At 46.1% G+C, this 26592-nt stretch overlaps 1 protein-coding gene across 1 annotated transcript in view; it reads right to left on the bottom strand.

Moving 5' to 3' along the window:
- The window catches only part of EPAS1 (endothelial PAS domain protein 1), an 87623-nt gene that overhangs the window by 31304 nt on the left and 29727 nt on the right, over positions 1-26592 (bottom strand). The window contains exon 2 of the mRNA XM_032239456.1: positions 6988-7178. Within this exon, the coding sequence (XP_032095347.1) occupies positions 6988-7178 (191 nt within the window). The remainder of the gene's footprint in view (positions 1-6987; positions 7179-26592) is intronic.

Here is a 26592-nt window from a genome sequence, read left to right as displayed (position 1 = left end):
GTAATTTGTCACTTGCAAACATTAATAGTCACTTAACAGGAGCCTTTCAAATGGAGTCTATTCTAAGGAACTTAAAATGCAATTCAATTTATGGGCCACTTGGCAAGGGACATATCGATGCTGTGAAATGTCGTTCAAGGGTCTTTCTGCAAGGACACTGGAGTTCTCTTTTATCTTTTTCCTCGAGCCCCTAAATTTAAGCTTTGGGTTACCTGTCATTATTCCTTAAGAACAACAAATCCAAATTACAAGATCCTCCTACCAAGAGACTCCAGTAAAGGCAGAGGGGACCAACATTCTTTCAGGACACAGGATCAGAGAACATGCCAGAGTCACAGACACCTTCTGCAGAGGATCACAGGGGGTCCAGGGATGGGCAAGCCTGCAGAGCCAAGAGTTGACTTATATAGAGTAATGGCCCGGTGGCTTTCCCTCTGTTTTGCTAAAATGGTGGAACAAAATAAGGGAAATTCTCTTCTCTCCACACTCTGGTTCAGGCGACTAGCCCATAGAGGGGAGAACCACAGGCCATGAGAATGGCCTTATACCATACACATACGCACACCTGATCCCTGCTTGGGGTTTCTGCCGATATACGTGTTCTTTGCCAGCTAACCAGCCCACTGAACTGATGATGAACCAGTGTCCCAGGTGTGGGCGATGCCACTGCTAATGTTAGCTTTCCCAGCTAAAATCTTCATTTGAACAGGGGCTTTAGGGGAGAAAATGACTTACCTCAGTGCTTTCAAATTTGTGTATGCATCAGAATCATCTAGAGGCCAGGTTAAAACAAAAATTTCTAGGACCAGGACTGCTACATAATTTGCATGGCCCAGCAAAAAAAAAAAAAAAAAAAAAAAAAAAAAAGTGAGACCTCTCATTGGAAAAATTAAACCAAGCCTGAGACCCTTTTAAATGCTCCAAGACTGCATATGCTGCACACCCTGGGTTCCTGGTTCAGTAAGTCTTTAGTGGGAACTGAGAATCTGTTTTTCCAAAAAGTTCCCAGGTGATGCTGACCCTGCTACTCATAGGACAACATGCTGAGAACTACTGCCTCAGCTCAAAGGTCCTAGAGTGACCTTAATTAGCCTATGTTGGCAGGTGGTGACTTATTTTGGAGATGACTGAGGAGAGGTTTTCAGCACCACTTCAATCACACCAGATAGGTGACCACCTTCTATAGATACACAGAGGCCAACCCTGTGGTTTCTAGCCAACTGAGAAGATATTTTCTCTTCGATTTCTTTGATCTCAGTGGTAACACTGACTTCAAAATCTGGAGTAATCCCAAGACAACTCTATTTGGGTTAACTAGTCCCAGAGGAAATAGTCCTGCTTAAAATTTCCTGTTTTTAACAGTTCCAACATAGCCAAACTGGTTTCCACCCATGCCCAGTGCACTTACTTCCAGGAGGTGGCGAAATTGGCTACAGCAGCATCGGATCCTCTGGGCTCTGGGAGAGAGAGGGGCAATCTAGGGCCATGAAGGGAAACAGAATATCTTGGGCCTGAAGTCACAAGGGCTGGAGGACCAGGAAGCCAGCAAGGCTGGCCCCAGAGACCCTGCGACTGCAGGGCTAGGGCAGGGTCTCTTCCCTCTGTGGAACTATGTGCCCTCACAGCACCTGCTTATTCTCCTGGGAGCTTCTGAAGGAACCTGGCTAGGTCACTCCCAGCTTGGAGCTGAGGGTGAAAACTGTGGAGCCAGCAGGCAGACCCTTACCTGGGAGGCTCATGGCACAAATTTGCTGAAGACCCCTCTGCCTTTTCCCCTGTGAACATTGTGTCTTCCCTGATGTATCATTAATATCCTACTCAGTGTAACATACCTGGAAAAATATACTCATTCCCTACACCGTTATTAACTTTCTACTGTGTTTGTGTCTGTTTTATGCTAGGCACGAGGTGATCTGTCCACAAGTGTCACTTGTGTGCCCAGTCTTGTCCTAAGGAGAATCAGGGATACTGAAAGGTGTAAGAGCAATCTCTTCCCTCAAGGAATCGACAGACTGGTGGGGAAGACAGATAAACTGCTGTAAGGTGATGCAACAATCGAACATCAACTCTTGGTGAGAACAAAGCGAGGAGCCCAGAGTAGGTGCTCAATAAGCCACCAATCGGGTCCGTAAATCATCCTGGACTCTAGATCTCAGTTACTTGCTTCCAAGGACCCTTCAGGGTCTGACCCCAAAGTCGAGAGATAGGTCATTAAAACCAGAGGTGCTCTGCTGAGACGGCACATGCCCGTCCTGGGGAGCACAAGATTCTTTAATGCTAAAAATAGCCCCAGTAAACAGGCTTTGATGACTCCCCACAGCCAGGATATGCGCGGGCTGAGGTTTTGGAGCACTTTTTCCGGAGCATCGCTCATTTCCTTCAGGCAGCACCGCCCATGTGGGGTGGGACTTCCTGGGCAGCAGGGGCTGTGCATTGGGAGAGAGCGGGCAGAGTGGCAGAGCAGAGCTTCCTCAATGGTCTTGGAGACCAGGCTGCCCCATGGTGCTGCTAGTCAGAATGCTGGCTGCAATTTTATTCCACCAAGGTCACTTCGCCTCTTGTTCCCTACTTCAAGAAGTTCCAGGACTGCTCTGACTGTTCTTAAAGCCATTCTGATGGGGTCTTCCTGGTTGAAGATGTGCTTGGCAGTCACCACTTCGTGACCACCGCAGGGGCTTTCCCTCTAAGGCTCTGCCTAAACTGATTTCTCCTCCACCTGACCCAGGGTCTGGACCCCCAACCCCTGCCCTCTCAGATGCGCAGACTGCAAGAGCAATGCCAGTCAAGCCATGGGGAAATCATTCTGGGATTGCTTATTGGATCCTTAGCCATACCTTTAAATGCCACCATTAGCAGGCCTGGGCTCCTCTGATGCCTTTGACAGAAGGCATTGTGTCCTTCCTGATCTTCCTGGGCTCCCTGAGAGTTCTGAAGGATTCATGCCTTTGTTCTTTGCTTTGCATATATCTTATCCTGTCCTGCCTCTCCCTACTACCCTTCATAAGATGTAGTACAGGACTGGGTTCAGCAAACACCTGTTGACTGACCAGACTTTTTAGTTTAAGTTAAGGGAATGATCTGAACAAAGTCAGTATCTCTAGAAGAGATTGTATATTAGCTGTTCTCATCCATGAACATCCTCACATGAATCAGCTTATTGGTTTCTTTCCAAACAGGACAGAAGGCAGCCTTGATTTGGAAAGTGGGTGGGACAAAGGGGTGGAGGTAGGGGTGAAAGTCTGGGAAAAGAAGTCTGAAAGTGGGGTGTGCAAGGGTACTAGAACATATATCTGCCTCCACAGTTCTTTCTTTGTCCCGCTTTTCCTGCATGGAAAGGTCAGAGTAAGCCTTAAAAACTTTAAAATCACTTGTCTCACATTTTAATATATTTCCCTTAGAGATCAGGAAAACATAATCTCTTGTTACAACTGATGTCTTCGCTAAGCAAATGATGATGAATCTATAATGAAACTGGCCCTTCTCTTTAGAAACCTTGCTTTGTGCTGATCTCCAGCTCCATGGAAAATGAATTTGATTTTACCGTGTATGAGCCTGGGCAAGCCCAAAATTCAATTTTACAATGAAAAGCAAATTTTATATATTCACTGCTGTTTAATGCCCTCAGAATGCAGAGTTGACCCTGATTTGTTCATGGTTTGTGGGGCTCATCTTGAAAGAGGATTTAAGACAATCAAGTGGCATTTCCACCGATGTTCCTGTAAGAGTGTGTTCTGTCCTCAGCCCAGCGTGGAAGCTAATATCATAAAGCTATTGTTTCAGTTTGCTTCCTGTGATACGAATCTCAGTCGGCAGCCCAGACCCACAGCCTGAATTTCTCAACGTTGAGGTTTCCTCTCCAACATTCCCACACAGAACAGCCTACTGTGAAAATCAAAGGGAAGCATGTTACTAAGTAAAGAGAACCTTTTCTAAAGAAAAACCTGGTATTTTTTCGCCTTTTGAACTTTGAGGTATGCAACCAGCTATTTCCTATTATAAAGTGAGCCAAAATTGGTACTCACCTTTGTTAGAAATGCTTAAATAATGAATATGTGGGTGTTTTACATTGGAAAAGCATGACAACTCTGCATTTTGATAGAAATCACTAGAAGACAGGTTAGAGGACAGTAAGGATTTACATTGGGTTTTCTTTTACATCATTTCTCCAGAAGCCTATATTTAATATAAATCAATATATTTGTTTATAATAATTTTTATTTCTAAGCTATAACTTATTGAGAGCTTAATAAGTGGCAGGCTACAGGATAAGGCCTTTTATATCTATAATCTCAATCCTTAAATATCATTGCAGAGTAAGCACCATTATTCCCTTTGTGCAGATGAGAAAACTAAAGCTCAGAGAAATTTTTACAACATTGCAGAGGAAGAAGGCTGCCAAACTAAGATTCCCATGCAGGTCTATCTGCCCACAAATCCTGTACTCTTCTTTATGATACTACATGTGTTGGAAAAGCAAAAAGATCTTGTCTTATATTTCTGAAAATAATTCAACAATCAGTCTAGAGAATGTGTGGCAGGAGCCTGGGAGAGAAGTCAGAAAGGCAGGTGCTGAGAAACCATCTCCCCCTTCCTGGGCTGCACTCGTTCGATGAGAACTACTCCTTCAAGGACGCCAGGACCAGATGGCCAAAAGTAGAAACTTTTTATCCTTTTTCTTCATTTCTTTCCTTGGGACAGAGAGGTCCAGAGCTGACAGGCTAAGGGCTCTAACTGGTCTAGGGCCGAGTCCAGCAAGAGGGCAAGGCAATTTGTGTCTACAACTTTCAACAGCTCCTGAGATGGGACAGATATGGGATGTCCCACCATGGCCACTCTGGTCCTGTCTCTGTGAGTATGTGTAGCACACAGGGGTTCACATCAACACACAGGGGCTCACACACACACAGGTAGATGTGCTCAGACAGCCCAGCCTAACTCGTGGCCTTCTCCAGAATGATCTTTGAACCACTGAGCCACTCAGCCTTTCAGGTGGGCAAGCATGGAAAACAAAGCCCTGCACCAGGGGAAAGGACAGGACTAAGCCTCTGAATGTGTGAGGACCTCCTCCCTGTCACACTGGCCCCCAGCTGCCTCGGCTGACCTTCACTCCCCTACCTTCTCCCTTCCCCCACATCCCACACCGCAGCCCTTGTCAACATCTTTGCCTGACCAGGTTTACAGAATGCTGTTGCTGTCCTATGTCTGTTTTTCCAAAATTCAAATGGACTTGAATTCCAGGTGCAGGTTCACCGTGTGCTAAGTGTGTGACTTTCAGCAATCTTAATCCGTCTGTGTCTCACTTATCTGTGAAACAAGGAGAAACACTCAACGAGTCCAAATTCAGTCAGAGGTGTTCTACAATTAATATACAGGTTGACTGTCCCTAATCTGAAATTTGAAATGCTCCAGAATCCAACATAACATTCAAAGGAAATTCTCATTGCAGCATTTCAATTTCAGATTTTTGGGTTAGGGATGCTCAACTGATAAATATAATGCAAAATTACAAAATCTGAAAAAAATGTTTAAAATCCTAAGTGCTTCTGGTCCCAAGCATTTTGGATAAGGGATAGTCAACCCGTATTGCCCCTGCTGAAGCTTTGTGTTGGTGGAGGAATTGGAGTGGTAATGAAGGAAGCAATGATTAATGCAAAGGAATGAATGTCTAAGAGCAGAATCTCAAGTACCACAGCAGGGAAGCAAAGGAGAGGGTTCTTACTGTGGGGAAGGGGCCTCCATCCAGTCATTAAATCCTTCACTGTCTACTCTTTATATGTAAAGATGACTGCAACATTAGCTGACGTTGCCTTCAGTTATCCAATAAGATAAGCCTTTTTAAAGGGAGGGGTACACAAATGCCCTGTGAGGCAGTCTCCTGGCCTTTCTCATATCCAGCAATCCAAGCCTTGCCAGGGCTCAGCCCACTGTTCTCTCTGCAGCATGTATGACAATGTACCTGCCATTGTCTTGCATTATTCTTTGAAAGTATTTATAGAGCATATCTTCGCCCTTGGCTCTCCTGCTCTTGCCTGCACATTTCGTTTCTTTAGGCCTAGTCTTCCAACCCCAGACACACTGAGCTGTCATCCTATTTTCTGAAAGTCTGTCCCCCATATCCTTCCTGTACTCCAGGGACCAGAATAGTACATTCTGGCCTTGCCTCCCAGCCTCACACTGGATTCCCTCTTTCCAAGAATAGCCACTTCATAACAGGATGGCGGAATCTACCGTCTCCAAGGCACCAGGCTCACTCCGGAAAACTGAAAAACAACGGCAAAAGAACCTTCCCTCCCCGAGTGCCTCCCTCACGCTCACCCCTTGGGCATTGTCCCCACCTGCAGCACCAGACCAGGCAGGGAGGAGCACCCCATCTTGCCCAGCATCCTTACAGAACTGACACCTTTGATGAGAATGTCACATAGGTGCTTTACAGACATCATTTCAGTCAATTCTCACAGACACCCTGGGCAAGAAGTTTTTTTAACCCCATTTTTTAGACGAGGAAACCAATATTCAGAGACACTAAATGATTTGCCTGGCCTAACTGGCTTCTAAGAGGGAAACGATCGTACGTATGGGCACACCTTCTTGCTGCTCTGGAGAAGGCACTGGAAGTTAAGGATTAGAATGCTTCCTACGGATTCAATCTACTCTGGGGAACGGGTCTTGTGGCCAGATGGCAACACATGGATAAGTCAGCAAAAGCCGTTCCTGGTTCTCCCAGCCCCCGTGTCCCCTCCAGCTTCTGGGTAACCCTGGTCCTGTCCCTGCCCTCCTCTCACGGCTAGATTCACGGTGAAGGTCATTGCTGCAAGAGAGATGTTTAACATGTAGGAATAAAGCACTAATGATGGCGTTTCTGTGGGTGAAAGTTCTGCAGTGGGAAGAAAGACTTTCCAGCTCTGGCAGCAGAGGGGTCCCCCTGAGTATAGGAACATGCTGATAAGGCTGGCATCTGCCTAGCCTAGGGGAACCTGCTGGCCTTACCTGAGGAGAGGAGCTTGTGTGTTCGCAGGAAGCTGATCGCCAGCCGCATGATGGAGGCCTTGTCCAGATGGGAGCTCACGCTGTGGGGCAGAGGCAGCTCATGGGCCAGCTCATAGAACACCTCCGTCTCCTTGCTCCGTCGGCACCTCGCAGCATCCCGGGACTTCTCCTTCCTCCTTTCCGAGCTACTCCTAAGTGGAGAAGAAGAGGTTAGTTCCCGAAAGGTTACTGTCAGCCTATCATACCTCTGGCCAGGACTTCTCCATGGCCCCAACCCACAGTGCAGCCACCCTCCCTCACTGGACTGATCTGGGCTCACGCCAGTTGTCTGAGCCATACACAATCTCTTTTGTATTGTTAGCTCTGCTTTTGTGTGTGTTGGTGTCTTCCCAACCAACTTCCTCCTCTTGCATTCCCTGTTGAGGCCAGAACAGGGCTTCACATGGGTGGAGTCTGGGCAAAGACTTGCTGGTTAAATTAACTGCCAATGCCTTGGACCTGGCCCTGGATTATCTGGGGATAGGGGTGAATGTCCAGGGATGGAAAGAGAAGCTATGATCAGTGGCTCAGACTACTTTGTCAGAGGCTTTTGAGAACAAGATAAAAAACTACTTTAAGGTTCCTTTTCCACATAAGACACAGTCAGAAAAAATTAAGAGTATAGTACTGGATGCTAGATCCTACATTATACCGGAGAGTGATTTCCACAGTAAAAACTGAAAATGCCATTACAGCCCAAGTATAGCCAGACATCCATCAGTCTAGAGTACCAACATGCATTCTGTCAAGGATTAAAAAGCAGTGGGCACACACATTTTCTCTCTAAGCCCTGCCAGCATAGGTTGCCAGTCTGTTTCAACCTCATTCTCCTCTGTTGCAGGATGGAAGGGAAGATGACAGATGACAGACACTGAAGCTTGCCTCTTTCAGGAAGTCCTAAAGAAATCCTGGACTTCCTTTTTTTTTTTTTTTGAGATGGAATTTTGCTCTTGTTGCCCAGGCTGGAGTGCAATAGTACAATCTCAGCTCACTGCAACCTCCGCCTCCTGGGTTCAAGCAAGTCTTCTGACTCAGCCTCTAGAATAGCTGGGATTACAGGTGTCCACCACCACGCCCAGCTAATTTTTTTGTATTTTTAGTAGAGATGGGGTTTCACCATGTTGGCCAGGCTGGTCTCAAACTCCTGACCTCAGGTGATCTGCCCTCCTCAGCCTCCCAAAGTGCTGGGATTACAGGCGTGAGCCACCACACCCAGCCAAAATCCTGGACTTTCTTAGAAAGTCTATGGCAAGTTCTAATACAGGCAAATTTAAAAGCCAGAATTTTTAGATTGGAATTCTAACTTCTCTGCTTGTTAGCTCTGTAAATAAATCATTTAAACTGTTTAGCTTCACTTTCCTCATCTGTAAAATGATAACAATAGTGCTTACCCTACAGAGTTAATTGTGAGGACTAAATGTGATAATTTATATAAAATCTTTAGCACTAAGCCTGCTTCAACTATAAGCAATCAATGTTAGCTAATACTAATTAAAAGGATGGCCATGAAAAGACAGTCATGAGGGTTAAAAAGTTACAAAACAGTATAGGAGATTCTATTATCCAAAATGTATGTATTATACATAATACTTCCTATAAATTATATAGGAGAAAGGCTAGACATATAATAACTATTATTATAGGTATCACTGACATAGTGCTTACAAGTACTGTTTTAAGCAATACTACTTTGGCTTATTTAAACTCACACAACTGCCCTTGGAAGTAGGCATTATTATTATTATTGTTATTGTTATTATTATATACCTAATTTGCATATGAGGAAACTGGCCCATAGAGGCCAAGTAATTCACCTGTGGCCTCCAGCAAGTAAATGGGGAAGCTGGACTTTGCACTGCAGGTGGGCCCCAGAATCATGGCACTTAACCACCAGTGACTGTCCTGTCTCCTTCTACTCAAAAATGTTAGCAGTTGCAGGGTAGTGAGGCTACGGAAAGGTTTTTTTTTTCCATTTTGTTTTGTTTTGTAATGCTTATCTGTATTTTATTAGGTTTCTATAAATAACCTAATATTGCATCTTTAATAAAGGAACAAGTCTGTTTTTTATTTTTTTTTAAAGCATCTAACTGGCCATGGTAGTATTTGCACCTGTAGTCCCAGGTACTTAGGAGGGTGAGGTAGGAGGATCATTTGGGCCCAGGAGTTCAAGACCAGCCTGGGCAATATAGTGAGACCCCATCTCTATAAAAACATAAATAAGATGAAAGTGTCCAATGCAGTCTATAGGTTTCAAGGCCTCAATCCAATCAGCTCTAGCTGGCCCACTCTGTCCTGCCATCTGAGATTTCCAGAGGCTGCTTCTTTTTTTGTTTGGTTTTGCAGCCTTTTATTTGGACAGAAAATCTGTATTTTGGGATTCATGGAATGTGGACATGCCTCTCAAATCCCTCAAGATTTGGGGCAGAAGCACTGTTTTGACTTTACAGCATGCTTCATTTAAAAAGACAGACCGTCCAGCTCTGTGGATGGATTAAGCATCATATACTCGGATTAAAGGACAAACTGTCCAACAGCTGTTGATGGTCAAGAAGAACCTTCAGAAAAATTGTGAAATGAGTGTAACTATTTTTCTTGTCCTGTCTCCCTTTTCTGCTTCCTTTATCTCATCCCTGTTTCCCTCTCCCCCTACCCCTGCACTCACCCTTCCTCGCCTTCTCAGGACTTGCCCTGATTAGACCTTTAGTGGTGGTTTTTATATTCGTCACTTCCATTTGCATTTTAATCCTGACCTGATTGTGGAGAAAAAGTTAAGGAATTGCGAGTATTCTGGCACAGGAAAGGAAGATGGGAAGAGGACAGGATGCTGAAATCACACACATTATGCCTTTGGGTCACGCCAGGTGAAGGATGCTGAATTTCATTCTCCAGCACTAACCCTTGTGCTCTCCAACAAAAGCATCATTAACACATAACCTCGTCATCAAGGGCCAAGAGAAGCCATCCTGGAGCAAAAGCAATCCCAGCACAGGCGATGGCATTAACGCCAGTATCTGTATACACAAAGCTTCCCTCTGACTTTGCCCCTTCCTTAGAGTAGAAGAGGCAGAGAGGAAAAGCCAAGTAGGGGAAAGGCAATCTGGAATCAGTGCTCTGATAATGGCATCTGATATGTGAGTCTTGCCTTGTGCCTGGTCCTGTACCAAGAAGCTTTCACATATTATCTCAATATACTCTCACTAACAACAAAATAAAGCAGGTATTAACACAATTTAGAGACATGGAAACTGAGGCTCAGACATAATATGTCATTTGCCCAATGTCACAAAGCCAACGCCTACATAAGCCATTGAAGGGTTTGTAGTCATTGAGCAGACACTTAGAAGTCCTGAGACACACAGGGAATCCCTATCTAATTCCATCCTTGCAATCAAGTGAAGTGGGCAAGATAGGTATTGTCACTGTTCCTCTTTCACAGATCTGGAAACAGACACCTGAGCAGGTAAGTTACTTGCCTAAAGCAATCCGGCTCATTAGCAGCAGAGCTACAGCTAGAACCCTGCTCTTCGTAGGCCAATACCCTCTTCACTGCTTAACTGTAGGAGATAGTGGCTTTAGCAAGAAATAAAGCAACATCTTGACTTCCAGAAAAAGAAGGATTGAGAATCTTAGGCAGCCTCTTGGTTCAAAAGTCAGGGAGGTAGGATTTCAGCTGAACCTAAAAGGACAGATAATACCCTTACAGTTTTAGGAGTTCAGAAAGCACTTTTTCTTACATGTGTTATCTCATTTGGTCCTCACAGCAACCCTGAGAGATAGAAACTATCATCCCCATTTAACAGATAAGGATGTGGAGATTTAGAGAGATTAAATAATTTGCTTAAAAACATCATCTAAAACCTAGTTCTGGGTCCAAGATCAAAAGTTTTTCCATTGGCAGTAAGGAAACTGTCATTTATTGTACAGCTTTGATGTTCCCAGTGCTCTGCTGATACTTTCCCAGAAACTGGATGTTCACACATACTTTGGAAAGAAGAGAAAGGCTAAGACTTTTTAAAATATGGTGACAAAAATTTCATGAGGGGAAACTGTGTCTTTAAGTGAGCACCCATTCACCTTAGGAGAACACCTGGAACACTGAGTAGGACTAATAACCAGCATCAGAGTTCACATGGGGTCCGAGGGGAAAGAAGGGAACTCCGTGCCGTGAGCCTTGGCAGACACAGGTGCGGGTCACAGTAGTGCTGGGAAAGTGGTGGAATGTTCATATGAACATATCCTGGAGTGGGGCCCCAAGATGTCTGTCACCAGTAACACTGAGGGGTTGGTTGCCTAATTAGCTAGACTTTTAGAGTGATTAGGACTCACATGCCTAATGCCTGTGGCCATCCAGGTATCAAAACAATATGCCTATTACCCTATAAGGTTAAATGGCTTAGAAGCAGAATGGATTTCAGCTGGTCAAGGAGATGACTGAAGCTAATTAAGCCGGCTGGGATCAGTCTATGGGTTGGTGGTGAAATTCTAAGCTGGTGCCAATTTGCAATAAGCTGCAAATGGAGGAAATAAAGGTCAAATGCAATTGGGAGAGGTCTAGTGACACTTCCATGAGGCTGGAGGTCTAGTGACACTTCCATGAGGCTTGTGGCTGCTGCACAGGGGCTGCCTGATGGGAGAAACACACTCAGCTCCAGGATCCAGAGATGAGGAAAAGTCATAGGTCCCCATACTTATTAGTAGCTGATTGCTTCATGGATCAAATGACAGCGAACCACAGTCAGTGGTTCTGTTTTGCCACTCACTGGAGTCACCAGAGGAGCCTTAAAAAACAGATGCCTGGGCTCTACCCCCAGAGATTCAGATTTAATAGGTCTCAGGTGCAGGCTAGGCAATGGGCGTTTTAAAAGCTCCCCATGTGATGCTCATGTGCAGCCAGGGCTGAGGACCACTGTTCCAAAGCAGCCAGTTTTTAAAGGTAGGATTATGTGTATGTGGAGGGGGAAGGCAGATGGGGTTGGACTTAAATGTTTTTGGAGATGCAAACAGCTATGTCATCTTTCTCAAAGGGAAGGAAAAAAAAGGAAAGTGACATTTATTTAGCACCGGGGCTAGGTGTATATTTAATAAACAGTCTCATTTGATCCTCAATGATGCAGTGTTACCGGACCCATTTTTGCAGAGCAGTTCTCAATTTTAGCCTGCATCAGAATCACCTGGAGGACTTATTAACACATAGTTTTCTGGGCCTGTGATCACGAGTCTGTGGAAGACTGATGCCCAGATCCACTTCCAAAACGTACCACACTCTTTTCCTCCACCATGCACTGTGTCCACATTCACTGTGTCCTGCAAATGTGAAGTCACCATCATAAGCCAAACAGTTATTTAGGAGTTGGTGTGACCGCCGCTGTACCACATACTATGGCTAATGGGAAGAGGGAGGTGAAGATAAGGAGACATCTGAAATAACGCCACATAAAAGGTGGCTACCCTTCAAAGAAGCCACCTTGGGAGAAGCCTATAACTGAATGCTGGCCATTGCCCTGTCTTTTGGGAAGTCCTTTTAGAATTAACTTCAGAGCCACATAAGAAAATCAGATTTTTTCTTCAAAGGACACACTTCATTTCAATCCCCAAACAATATTATCCAGTTTACCCACCCCGTTAGTCACCGGACTTAGCTGTGGATGGATTGTGGTTGTTTGATAGGATAAAATGTACCCTCAAAAGGTAAGGCTTTGCCACAATTGAAGGTATTGAAAAGGATGGTCTTAGCTCTGAGGGCCATTCCAAAGGAGTGCCAAAAATGTTTGAGATGAAAGCAGTGTTCAGTGGCCAGCATTCTGGACACATTCTGATGTCCAAAGGCTGCAGTGATCAGTAGGGCAATCTATCACATAGGGGAGGAAAGGTATCAGTGTTAGACAATGAAGAGAGAAAATAAGCCAAACATGGTGACTCATGCCTATAATCCCAGCACTTTGGGAGGCTGGGGCAGGATTGCTTGAGCCCAGGAGCTTGAGACCAGCCTGGACAGCATAGCAAGAACCCATCTCTAAAAAAAAAAAAAAAAAAAAAAGAAAAAAAAAATTAGAAATTAGCTGGGTATGGTGGCATACACCTGTGGTCCCAGCTACTCAAGAGACTGAGGCAGGAGGATCCCTTGACATGGGAGCTCACGGCTGCAGTGAGCCATGCCCCACTGCACTCCAGCCTGGGTGACAGAGTGAGAACCCATCTCAAAGCAAAACAACAAAAAGTTACAAATTCAGAACAGAAAATATTAAATTAGCAAATTCAGAAGAAGCTGGCCAGATCAGACAGACTTTGACAAGGGAAAAAGGGCTTTAATATGCTTTAATACACACACCTCTCCTGAGAGGCATGGTCTCTATCCTGAAAGAGACCACAGCTCATCTGGGAGATAAGACTAATAATCCAGACTAGTATATCAAAAATCTACAAGACGGGACAAAGAAGAGGGAAGACATGAAGCTGCAGTGGCTAAAACAGGGGTGAATGCTTTCACTTGCCACTTTCCTGAAGGAGGAATCCTGGAAAGCATCTCATACCTCAGCCTCCCAACCTCCCCTCTGCTGGGGCTGAGCCTCCAGCTCTGACCTACTCTGATGGTCTGTGTCCCAGGAGCAGAGGGCCTGGATTGCATTTGGAGCTGACAGTAATGTCTGGGGCACACCCAACGTGGCCCTCTAATGGTCAATTCTGCCTGGGCTGACTGGAGATGCTTATCCTCTGGCCCGCTCAGCCCCAGGCAGTCTTGTAAAAGAGAGCAGCAGATTCAATTACTAAGCAGCGCATCTGGGGCTTCAGATAACCCAGCTCTTTACGTAACCGGAGGACACATGGACTTCCCAGCCCAGCTGGGAAAAGCTGTGCATACCCAGGAGTAATCATAATGAACTGTCCCTGTGCTTAGCTTCATCAAGCCCAAGATTTAGTTGGTGCTACAGTCTGAATGTTTGTGTCCCCTCAAAATACTTATGTTGAAATTCTTACTCCCAATGTAATGATATTTGAAAATGGAACCGTTGGGAGGTGATTAAGTCATGACAGTGAAGCCCTCGTGAATGGGATTAGTGCAGTTGTAAAAGAGGCCCAGCGGAATCCCCTCACCCCTTCCACCATGTGGAGACACAGCAAGAAGGCACCATCTATGAACCAGAAAATGGGCCCTTACCAGACACTGAATCTGCCAGCATCTGGATATTGGACTGCCTGGCATCCAGAACCATGAGAAATGAAACTGCTGTTTATGAGCCACTCAGTTTATGGTATCTTGTAGCAGCCCAAATGGGCTAAGACGGTGGGGCATTCTTTAAAATCTACATATTAGTGAATAGTACCACTTTATATTTGGATCACACATTACAGTCTGTAAAACACTGTGTGAGTCAATCTGGAAATCTGTAACGAAACTTATAAATTTCACACAGTAGAACAGGAAGAACAGCTACCATCCTTCCCATTTTAGACATAAGGAAAAACTGAGGTTTAGAAAGGTAATGGGAGTATGTGGAACTGGAACAAAACCCCCGAGTTCTGGCTTTTTCAAGGCCCTATGAACAGACAGCCTGCTGCCAAGCAGTGCTGGACATGCGGCACGATTACAAGCAGACCTTCATTATCTGTCCATCATATAACCTAGCTTTTCCCAACACATAATTTCCTTTTTAAAAATGCCTCGGTGAAGATAAGGGTAATGCATATTTAGTATAAGCAACTTCAAAAATACAAAAAGTTATGAAGAAAATGAAGTGAGATCTCATTGGATTTATAAATTTTTACTTTGCTGTTTTTACTTAACAGGATGTCCCATTATTAAAAATTCTTTCAAAATATTCATATTAGCCCAGTATATCATATCATATGTGGCTGGACCACAATGCATTTTACTATTCCCTTATTGCTTTTCAGTTATGGTTTCTAATTTTTAGCTGTTATAAATAACACTATGATGACTACCTTGGCATCAGGTATTGCTTATTTTTTATAATAAAAGATAAGCATCCAGCTTGCTGCTAGCTCCCCATAGCCACCTCACAGTGACCCCACCCTCACCCCATGAAAGCTGAGTCAGCAGATTTGGCAACATTGGCATCCTCAGGACCACAGCCAGCATTACTGAGCTCAGAGCACGGGTTGCGCTGCTTCAGAGGGCAGTATCATGGGGAAGGAAGGCAGAATGCGCAATGGCCCCAGCCTTGGACCCAGGCTCAGCCCCCTTTCCCCATCGCCAGCTCTATCTAGGCTGCTTCTCTTCCTCATCCTATCTGCAGGTCAAAGCATCTGAAGAGAGAAGACCAGCTGTGCTGAGACTGGAGGCTTCCTTTGACTCTAATCCAGCTCTGAGAAGAGGGCCACCCTTGTTGATCAGCGGGACCTCTTCCCCCAGTGTAAAATAAAGTGTTCTTTCCATCTTTCCCACCCCTTATCTTATCCACTGCAGGGATGTATAGAGAAGACTCCGTGCCGTCTTCGCTTATGAAAAAGTGGGAGAAAGCCAGTAGGTGCAGGAGGCATTTGCCTGACTCTCCACTGCTCTCTGCGGCCTCTGAGGTCTGCCACTGCTGGACTCCTGACACCACGCAGATTTCAGCTAAGGGACTAATTAACCTCAGCAAGCTGAGATACTGACTATACAACCTGGAATCAACAACATGTGACTCTTTCCGGTTAGTAAAGAACTGCCTCTGTTTAATCCTGAATTGATCTTGTGGGGCAGGTATATCACTCCCATTTTACACATGAGGAGATAGACCCCAGGGATGTTAGTGGCATGCCCAGCCATCACCAGTGATGAAGCCAGCACTCAAACCTGGATCATGTGACCCTAAATCCCATATTCTTGATTGTAATTGGGTGACTTCCCTACAAGACCAATAAGCAAGTTCCTATTACTGGCTCAGAAAGTTAGCTGAGCTGGGTATATCGAGGGCGAAGCCTTCTGGGATGCTAAATCTGATGAGTTTTTTGAAACACACAGTTGGTGTAAGCAGCAGCAAAGTGAGACACGCTGGCCACCCTCTTGCCTGAGGTCAGCCCCTCAGTGGGCAGACCAGCCCCTTGGGATAGTTCTCAGCCTGGAAAAGTCTTTATTTAAAAAAAAAAAAGGGTTTGTACTTTTACTTTGCTTGTGGAGTCTACAGCTGCCACAGATTGTTTCCTTCTCAGTAGACTGTTTTCTTTGGTGCCACCTCTCTGGGCTTGGAGGTATTTCCCCACACTCAGGCTGTTACCAGATCTGATTTAGATTTTTTCCTTAGGGCTTCTACCCATCAGGAGCCTTCTTCCTTTGGATCTCACAAGCTTCCAGCAGCACAATCTGTGGTTTGGCTCAAACCCTTCTGCCTGTGCTGCCATCCTGTTCCTACAACACTGCCTTCAGCTAAGAAAATTGACAAAGAAATTGCCAGCAGTAGAATCAAGAAGAAAGGGCCTGAGATGTAAGTTTGCTTCCTCACTATGAAGCATACTCCCTGGGGAAAGTGGGGAGCAGCTTCACCCCACTTCAGCCTTTAGAGGGGACTTAGCTCCTGCTGCTGCCCCTCCCACTCCCTGCCCGGAATACAATCTCTCTCCATCTCCTATGTCTGCCTGTATTACGCTCATACTTCAAGAGTGAGCATCCGCTTCCCCCAGGAAGACCTCACCTGTGCTGACTTCTCCTCCAAGTCCCACTTCAGAGATTCCACACACACAATTCAGCCCTGTGTTGCTCTCCATTGATTTCACCTCTGTGGCTTCTGTCTGCCTAACTAGACCACACACTTTCCAGGGAAAGAACCCCACACCTGTTCTTTTGGTGTCCTCTAAAGCATCAGTAGCACAAAGTGGTACAAACTAGAGACATCGGATACAAACCACTTCAATGACTTGAGTTCTGCAGATTCCTCAAAGCTGCTCACTGTTCTAGATCTTTCCTAAGAATTCTAACCCAGCTCTTGATTAGAAGAAAAGGTTTCCATCTGGGAAGAGTCACCCTGTGGACACTCAAGGTGTGCGTGTGTATGTCGGTGTTTGTCACCTCTGTCAATCAAATCTGGGGTCTGAACAAGTGCTGCTGACCACTGCCTGTGGAGTCACCCAGAGCAGCACCTCCCAAACTTTGCTGTGGCCAGGAATCACCCAGGGATCTTGTTACAGGGCAGGTTTAGGAGGGTCTGGGCTGGAGGCTGGCATTCTGCCTTTCTAACAACCTCCCAGATGCTGCTGATTCTACTGGTCTGTGACCTCACACTGAGTAGAAAGAGACCCAGGGACACGTGAGATCTTGAGACTGAAGATGCCAACTGGCAAGGTTAGTGCTGTCTGTTGCCATCCTAATCTGAGGCACATAAAGTCCAACAAGTCTGATCTCTCTTGCCAGGAAGAATCCTATTCTCTTTGTATCTTTCTTTATGGGATTTTACTAAGCCCTACATTGATGTCCCTCTCCTCCTTCATGTCTTCCCTACCTGTATCATTTTATCCCTTCCTACGTCTTTAAAACCCACCCCTCAGGACCAGCTCAAGCCTACTTCCTCCAGCAGTGTCCCTGGCCCCTTAGCAGCATTCTCCAGGGCACTTCCTGCCCATATTACTCACATGCTCTTATTAAAGGCCTCCCTGTCTTGCTGGCTTTTCTATGCAAATGTCCTCCTATAACTGGACTGTAAGTACCTGGGGAAGGGCACAGACACAACATCTTCTACTTTGGTGTATCCTTCACTGGAACCTGGACCAGAGCAGACAAACTAGGTAAATATTTGCTAACAGATTGTGAAAGACAATCAATCAAAAAATGTCCTTTACTCTTTTCCTTTCCCTCTCCAGGAGGAAAGAAAAAGTGATCCCAGCTGCCTTGGCCTCCATCCCCAGCCCAGCCTCGCTCCTCTCCCGAGTGCTGCAGCTGGGGCGGCTCAGATTTTATTTCTCTCTCTGCAGCTCCTCTTCCCTTCAGTGAAGAGTTAAAACATCGGGAAGGCTCCTTCCCACTTGGAAATCTCCATTTCCTCCTGCAGCGTGAACAAGAGAACTCTATGGACAGAGGCTGAGCGAGCCAACTGCGCAGGGAGTGAACTCACTCTGAATGGTGCTGTTCTAACACCCGCCAAGCCAAGTCATTAAGATGCCATCCCCGAGGTGCAGCCCCCAGCGTCACCTCTGGATATCCATATCCTCAAGCCCGCCAGCAGAAAAGATGAATGGTGAGCACAGAGCTGGTGAAAGCAAGCTCTTTCATGAGCAGGGCGTGAGAGGACCTCTCTGGTTCTTCTAAGGTGGGGGTGGGGTGCTCCAGAGTAGAAGTTGTCCTCCTCTCTCCCACTGCCGCCTCTACCACACCAAACTAAAATTAACCCTCAGATTTACAGGGAGTTACCCAAATGATTGCTCCACAAAAGGCAACCAAGAAGGGGGGGTGGGTAATAACATTAGAGAAAATATCTGCAATGCCAAAAATAATCACTGTGTCATGAGAAAACAGAGCTGGGCTGCCTCAGAGGCCAGCACTGGGTATATACAGGAAGGAGGGGGCAGAAATTCCCCTGGCAGTGTCGTCAAACATTCTGGATGGAAAAAGGCAGGGGGGTGGGGGAGGTGAAGGGGGTGGTGACGTGCATAACCGGGACAGGCAGTTGTCAGAAAGAACTCTTTTCAAGTACAGAATATGATTTTAAGTGTCAGTTCTCTCTTCCTTATTTCAGATACTTTAATTTCAAAGAAAACAACTTTTGTTTAGACTTTTAATCAGGACTGATGCTTGATCACATGCTAATAGTGAAATATCCTAGGATCTGCCTTACTAATCCCAACATGTTGCAGAACTTCTGGTTCCTGGAATTTGAAGTATTTCAAAACAGCAAGAGAAGCGGGAGAAAGCACAGGATCCCTCACTTCCTACCCCCATCCCATAACCCCTTCTCCCCTCCCTATTAAAAAAAGAAAAAGGAAAAGGAAAAGAGAGGAATGAGCTGGTAGAGAATCTCTCCGGGGCTTCCTTTATAAAGAACCCTGATCTGAGACCTGTTCACATGTCCAACATTGTGGGATCTGATTCATGCCACAGTGCAAGCACTTGCTTTCTCCCAATTCTGCCCCCTCTTGCTCTGATGAGAAGTGAGATGTCTGTGCACATTTCCATTCCTTTGTAAAGAAGTCATCAAAAGCCACAGGAAATGCTCAAAGTCTTCTCCAAATTTATATCATGGTCTCAAATGATAACATTGAGCAATTTGGGAAACAGAATTGTACTTTTTCCCCCAGCAATGGCTTATTCCTTCCGCTATTCAACATATATTAGTGATTCCCTCTTCCTATGCTGGGGCTGTGAACAGTAGAATGAAACGTAGAACAACTGTCCCTGACCTCAGGGTGCTTGCAGAGAAGTGAAGAGTCAAGTCCTGAAGAGTGGGCTGAACAGTCAGTGCTGTAGGAGTTTGGGAGGAGAAAGCCTGCGAGGCTGGAGAAGACAGAGAGACACTGCTGGAGGCAGGCTTTGAAGGAAGAGCAGGACACAGGGAGGCAATCAGGATGGCAGAGGAATGACAAAGATACACTATGGGAATGGGCAGAGGTGTCAGTGGTTGGGAGACAGGCTAAGAAAAGGGAGCAAGGCAGTGAGAGTCTGGGTGGGCAGAACGCATTCATTAAACAGACCTTGCTGAGTATCCAGGAGGTGCCAAGTGCACAAAAGGGCTTTAAACAAAAGGACAGGTAGCTAAATTCAGATGACCAGATCATGGCCTAGCCTGTTGTCTGATTCATGGCTGAGGTGCCAGGTGGTGGGCAGTGCCAGAACCCAACCTCCATGCTCCTCTTGCTGGCCAGGCTTTGGCCCTGCTGGACAGCAAATATGAGAACCCCTCTTTTCTTGGCACCAAAGCCAAGGAAAATGAAACCCTCTGTTGGAAGCTCTAAATATGGCAGCCACCCTTGGGCTGCCACAGGCTGGAGCCTCAACTTAGTCCACAGAGACCTCTGCAAGGCATTCTTGCTGAACAGTAACTCATAAATGTTACCCTTGGGATGAAAAACAAGCTTCACCCAGGACACACGCCCCCTCTGGCTCTGGTGGCATTTTATTTATTTCCACAGACCTTAGTCCCCATCTTCTGTTTTCCCTTGCCCCCCCCACTTTTTTTTGAGGTGGGGTCTTGCTCTGTTGCCCAGGCTGGAGTGCAGTGGCATGATCTCAACTCACTGCAACCTCTGCTTCCCGGGTTCAAGTGAGTCTCCTGGCTCAGCCTCCTGAGTAGCTGGGATTACAGGTGTGTGCCACAATGCCCGGCTAATTTTTGTATTTTTAGTAGAGATGGGGTTTCACCATGTTAGTCAGGCTGGTCTCTAACTCCTGACCTCGTGATCTGTCCGCTTTGGCCTCCCAGAGTGCTGGGATTACAGGCGTGAGCTACCATGCCAGGCTGCCCCTCACTTTCTTTACCACTGACCAGGAGAATAAAATTTGAATCAGACCTTGGGGCAAGGAGCAGCTCGTCAGCCCACCACCTTTTACCCCAAACTGTTTTCAGCTTGTCACTCCCCCATTTCAAAATGAAAATGGCTTCCTATTATCCTCATGAATAAGTCCAAGCTGAACATGAACATGCTCCTTGAGGTCTCCCAGCCCTTTCCAAACGTAGCTCCTATGAGCCTGCAGCTCCATGCCTACTCCAGCCAGACCACACTGTGCCCTGCTGCCCCCCAAACTCAGCACCCCTTTCTGCTGCCCAGCCATGTCCCAGATGATTTGTTCCACTTGAAATGCTTCTTCCTTTCTGACCTTCTAAACCCTATAGTTTGAGAGCTAACATAAGCCTGTCACCTCCACAGAGGCTTTTCACAGCATCCCACTGAGCCCACACCGGTGTCTGCCCCTCGCTCCTGCCCGGAACACTTAGCGAATCTGTGCTACTTCACTGCCAGATGCCATCACTTTGTTAGTCCTTCTTTTAAAGTTCTCTAAGGGCACAGGCAAAATGTCAAACTTCTCATTTGTCAAAGTACCTTCTCCCAACAATAATAGTGTCATATGGCTCATTCAGTTATGGTATGGCGAGCTGGCATGATGATTAAACTAGCCATGTTCGCCCAGCCGTGGATCAGTATTGCAGAGTTCCAGTACTTTCATACTTTCCAGTAGAAAGTGGATTAATAAAGGGGAGTGATGGTGGTTATATTCATCACTAGGTTGCTGAACACCCTATGACTCCTCACTGTCCCCAGGAAACAAATCCCTATATCCTAAGGATATTTTCACAAAGAAGTAGCTGACTGTACCTGCTATCCACATCATGTGTATGTTTCATGAGCCAGCTGCTAGTCAGCTCTCACTGACACAGGTGAACAAGTCCTGACAAGGGCAGACCCCTCCCCTCCTGGCCCATTCCATCCTTAAGAGGCCAGGGAGGTTTCTGCCTTAGATCCCACCTCCTTGACACTACAGAACAATCTCTTGCCCAACACCCGTGGCCCAGAGACCTCACCTCACATGTGTAGGTGCCCTGCTTAGACTCAGATTTCTGGCAGAGAGGATGCCAGGGCTTGGCCAGGGTTCCACCCTTCTGGTGAATATGACATGGAGGTGAGAAAATGGGCCAATCCCCAGGGGGAAAAAGCACTGATACAAAAATCCTAAGAAATGAAACAAAAATAAAAAACCCAGTGAACAACTCTAAAGATCAGCAAGCAGGGCTAAAGAACAGCCCACACTTTGGGAAAAAACACTCCATTAGCCCAAACTTCAAAAAGTCCACTGCACTTCACTCCACCCCCCAGCCTTCGACATCCCCCCAAGATACTCATCAGACCAGCAGGGGGTTAACAGAACCCAGCTGCCCCTCTTATCTGGCTAGCCTGCTAATGGCAAATCTCTGCTACTGAGGTTCTGTCAGTGATTTCTGCAAATCACTTTTATTAGAGATAATGTCATCTTTACCTCATTATCCAGCCCAGCGGTCAAACAGAAAACAAGTTGATTTTTCTTTTCTGTGAAACACCAGTTCTGTCCATTAACACTGACAGGTGACAGGGAACTGAACCTCCTGGGCCACTCTTCTCAAGAGATTTTGGTAATAACTTAGCACGTAACCCTCTTTTTCCTGGGGCAGGCAGAGCACACCCCACAGCCTCTTCCCCAGAGCCTCTAAAGCAATGGTTGGTTTCTGTGTTTGTGATGCTCACTGCCCTGGCAGCTCAAGAAGGGGTCGCTGGTGACACCGTGGCCAGCCCACCTGCACACTCAGCTCCGCCCAGCAGATAAAACAGTTGAATAACACCCAGGCAGGCGAGTGCAGGAGCACTGTTAATTCTACTTTGTGCAAAGCAGTAATTAACATGTGAGTCAGCAGCAGAGAAAGACTTTAAGCCCGGGGAAAAAACAGCCCCAAAGTCCTGAAGCCTCCAAGGCAGCGCCGTGTTCGATTAAACGATTTAGAAGATTAGCGTGGTGGACAGAGACCTGAGTGGAGGTGGTATGAAACTGCAGTGCTCTCCCTGAGTTGTCTCTCAGCTGCGTCCAGGACACTCTGATTTTTGGTGCCGGTTGGTAGAAAGAAAAGGTTCATTTCTCAAGAATCAACTCAGAAGTGGTCTTTTCTGTCTCCCTGCTTAGTTGTTTCCCTTAATTATTTTTAAACCTCGGAGCGTTGGCTTCATTGGAGTGACGTCTAATGGCCACAGAGATCCTGACAAATGCATGTCATGTGTTCTTTTCCCATGGTGGTCTGCCAAACCCCACAACTCTATGTCACCTAGAGGAAAGATCTAAAGTAATCAGAGTTCTAAAATGCCACCCTTACATAGCGAAAACAGTTTCTTTTTAGTAAAAAGGCAAGTACTCCTTGGCATTTTAGCATTTTTGTAAAAAGTACAGCTCCTTGGAATTTAAATCACATCTGGTCTTTGTTTGATGAGCTCCGGCTTTCATTTATTTAACAATTACTGAGTGTCTACTACATGGCAGGCACTGGGGATAGAAAAGGGAAGACAGATCCCTGCCCTCCAGGGGCTGACAGCCCAGTCAGGGAGACAGGCTGAGCAGACCAGGCCAAGGGCCTGTGCCAGGCAGAGGCAGCTGGACTGCCCGGGCTTGAGGGCTTGAACACTTACTCTATGACCTGAGGCAAGTTACTTAAGTTTCTCCAAACCTCAGTGTCCTGTGGAAATAGTCATTCTACAAGTGCCTGCCTTACAGAGTTCTTGTGGCGAATACGAAATACATACATGTAACATGCTGAGAACCATGCCTGACACATAACACGCACTCAATAGTGTTGAGGCCATTGCCACAGAAGTCAGGAGCAAGTGCTCAGGGAGCAAGAAAGATGACACAACCCAATGTGGGGAAGAAAACAAGGCTCCTAGAGGGTTTTCCCAGTTGTGAATTTAAGGGCAAAGGGGAGTTAGCCAGGAGAAGGAGGTGATAAAGAAGTCCCAAAAAGGCAGGGCAAAATCAGGCCTGGTGAGGCTACAGTTGTAGGAGCACAGGTCTTGCCAATGGGGGCTAAGCTCCAGAACAATGTTCAGGACCGTTGCTGCTGAGGTGTCCCAAGGTGCCCTCAGCCGGAAGCAGAATCCTGGTTTAGCTAAACCATGGGGCAACCCTATTGTGGCATGTCATCTATTTTTGCATTCCTTGTGCTTTGACAATGAGATGATTGTGTGGATATTACAAGAGGTGATTATCTCCATGGGCACTGAGCCTGTTTTAGCGCAAAGACCTTGCTTTGCCAGAGCCAAGACTTCTGAGGTCACAGCTAAGTTGCCAATTCTAGAGAACCTCTAACAAACCTCAAGGCCACTGGGAACCCTGCTCTTTGGAGAATGGCTTATTTTAAAAGATAAGCTACACTAAGCAGGTGCTAGGCAGAAGGTAGCCTGGACTTGGGAGAGCCTCAGTCCAGGGACAGTGCACTACACATCTATGTGTGCCTAGCTGTGCGTGTAGGGACTTGAGGGAAGAGAAGAAGACAGCTTGTGCTATGAAGTGATAATAGCTCGGAAATGGAGCTGGATTCTGGATCCTGTAAAGCCTTTTACCCTAGATCTCTGTGGGAATGGCAGTGCTTGGTGAAGCTCCTGCCATCTCGGGGGCAAGGGCAGAGGGCACAGAGCTTGTTTGATTCTATCGTGATTTAAAGCATTAAGATGGAAACTTGGAGGGAAAGTTTCAAGAAAAGAGAAACAAAATACTACTGATGCTTCTACATGTTACAACAAACATGTGGCATCATAAATGGTTTGGAACCTCGATCAGAATGTGTTCAGCAGTCACATATTATTAGTTGGATTTAAGTCATTCTGTGAATGATTCATCTCAATGCCTGTAGATGAACTTCTTGGCTGTGGGGCAATAGTTAGGGAATTTAAAATGTGTAATATTCCACAGAGACAGGCAGAAGCTATGCAGACAGCCAGTGGTGTTTTTGCCTTTAAGATTGTGTGTGTGTGTGTGTGTGTGTGTGTGTGTGTGTGTGTGTGTGTGTTTGAGATGGAGTCTTGCTCTGTCGCCCAGGCTAGAGTGCAGTGGTGTGATCTTGGCTCACTGCAACTTCCGCCTCTGGGTTCAAGTGATTCTCCTGCCTCAGCCTCCTGAGTAGCTGGGATTACAGGAGCCTGCCACCGCACCTGGCTAATTTTTGTATTTTCAGTATTTTGTATTTTAGAGATGGGATTTCACCATCTTGACCAGTCCGATCTCAAACTCCTGACCTCGTGATCCACCCACCTTGGCTTCCCAAAGTGCTGGGATTACAGGCGTGAGCCACCGCACCTGGCCATGTGTGTGAGTTTTAATAGAAAGCCTACAGAGATGAGCACAGGCCAATGAATAGGCAAGGTCTCCAAGGGGAAAAGAGCTTGTCTTAGAGGGAGAACTCCTCAGTCTCATTGCCTTTTTGCTGCCAGCTTCCCTTGACCATCTTCCTGTTCTTTCCTAGGCCTCCCTGTACCATAAATAGAATAGCCTACATGTTCCTCTCCTGTCTTGCAGGGACTGTTGGCATAGGCGCTGAGTACTAGGAAGGAAAGAGCATTCTAGAAATGGTGCCTCCTACCCCATGGTTGCCTGGCACCCAGATGACAATCTCTGAACCAGAGTCAGTAACCAACCCTAGTGCTTCATTTTCAGACATGGCCTACTCAATCAGGAAGGATTTCTGGAACTGCCCCTATTAAGGAAAAGAAATGTAATATGCAACTCGATTTTAAAAATCCAGGAAGCTCTAACACTCTATCAAGTTCTTAAGACTTTTTCTTTGCTCCATAATCCTTGGCCAAGTTCAAAGGTGAGCACTTTCCCAGAGGCTCATTAGGAATAATGTTTACTTCATACATTTGGAGGTTGCAAAGTTTGATTCCATTTTGCTTATTTGGAAAAAAAAAACTTTTTTATGAACAAAAAGGAGGAGGGAACAGGGAATGAGACAAGGGTAAAATGTGAAAGAGAAGAAAAAGGTGCTTAGAAGACTGGCCTGGAAGGCAGACTCGTGTTCTGAACATTTTTACTTCTGATTTGCTCTGAAGAGTTACAATGGGAAGTTATTGTAAATTTCACCTTTCAGAACCTCCAAGACCCTATGTGTCCTCCCTGTTGTTCTGAGTGATTGCTGAAGGGGTGTTCTGATGGCAGATATGACATGTACTCATACTTTCACAGAGGATGCTAAATAAATAAATTGTAGTGATAAGTATCACCAGGACTTCTGGGTTCTGTACTGAGAAGGAAGTTCAACAGAGAGCTCTGTGAAGGTTTGTGGTCTGCTGCTCTGAAGCCAGGAGGTCATAAACTTGCCCATCAGGCCAGGCCATCACTGACTTAGGTGATAGGCAGCCATTCTCAGTGACTGGTTGAGGCCAGGGAGTTCATGCTTATACTTCATCTGTCATTTCATCCCATTTCCTCCCCTAGAATAAAGTACCAGATCTAAATGGGCCTGCCACCTCTCATGTTTGGTTAATGAAGAGAGGTATGGGGGAGGTGGTCGTGGAGACAGCAGTACTTAATGCCTCTACCTGTCTTATCTGCCAGTGTGGCCTCTACTCATTCTTCAAGACCTGGCACCCAGATGACAATCCCTGAACCAAAGCAGTCAGAACTACTCATTCTTCAGACCCACTCAAGCTCTTAGTTCTCCCTCCTTCCAAGAAGTGCCCCCAATTCCCTGGCCAGGGTGACCTCACTTACTGTCTACACCACTCTTTTGGCACTTAGCAGTCTCTGCCAAGTATAGTTAAGTCTCTTTTTACCTGTGTAAGTCAGTGTCACTAACAGCCCAATCTGCATGTGGACCCTAGGGGGGAATGGGATAGTTAAGACTGGAAGAGAGGCCGGGCGCGGTGGCTCAAGCCTGTAATCCCAGCACTTTGGGAGGCTGAGGCGGGTGGATCGCGAGGTCAAGAGATCAAGACCATCCTGGTCAACATGGTAAAAGCCCGTCTCTACTAAAAATACAAAAAATTAGCTGGGCTTGGTGATGCGTGCCTGTAGTCCCAGCTACTCAGGAGGCTGAGGCAGGAGAATTGCCTGAACCCAGGAGGCGGAGGTTGCGGTGAGCCGAGATCGCGCCATTGCACTCCAGCCTGGGTAACATGAGTGAAACTCTCTCAAAA

This window comes from Sapajus apella, unplaced genomic scaffold (genome assembly GCF_009761245.1).
Source record: "Sapajus apella isolate SASKATOON/1434 unplaced genomic scaffold, GSC_monkey_1.0 scaffold44, whole genome shotgun sequence".
In the NCBI taxonomy this organism is placed as follows: domain Eukaryota; kingdom Metazoa; phylum Chordata; class Mammalia; order Primates; family Cebidae; genus Sapajus; species Sapajus apella.
Note: the sequence above shows the minus strand (reverse complement) of the source record. Positions and strands in the feature narration are given on the sequence as shown.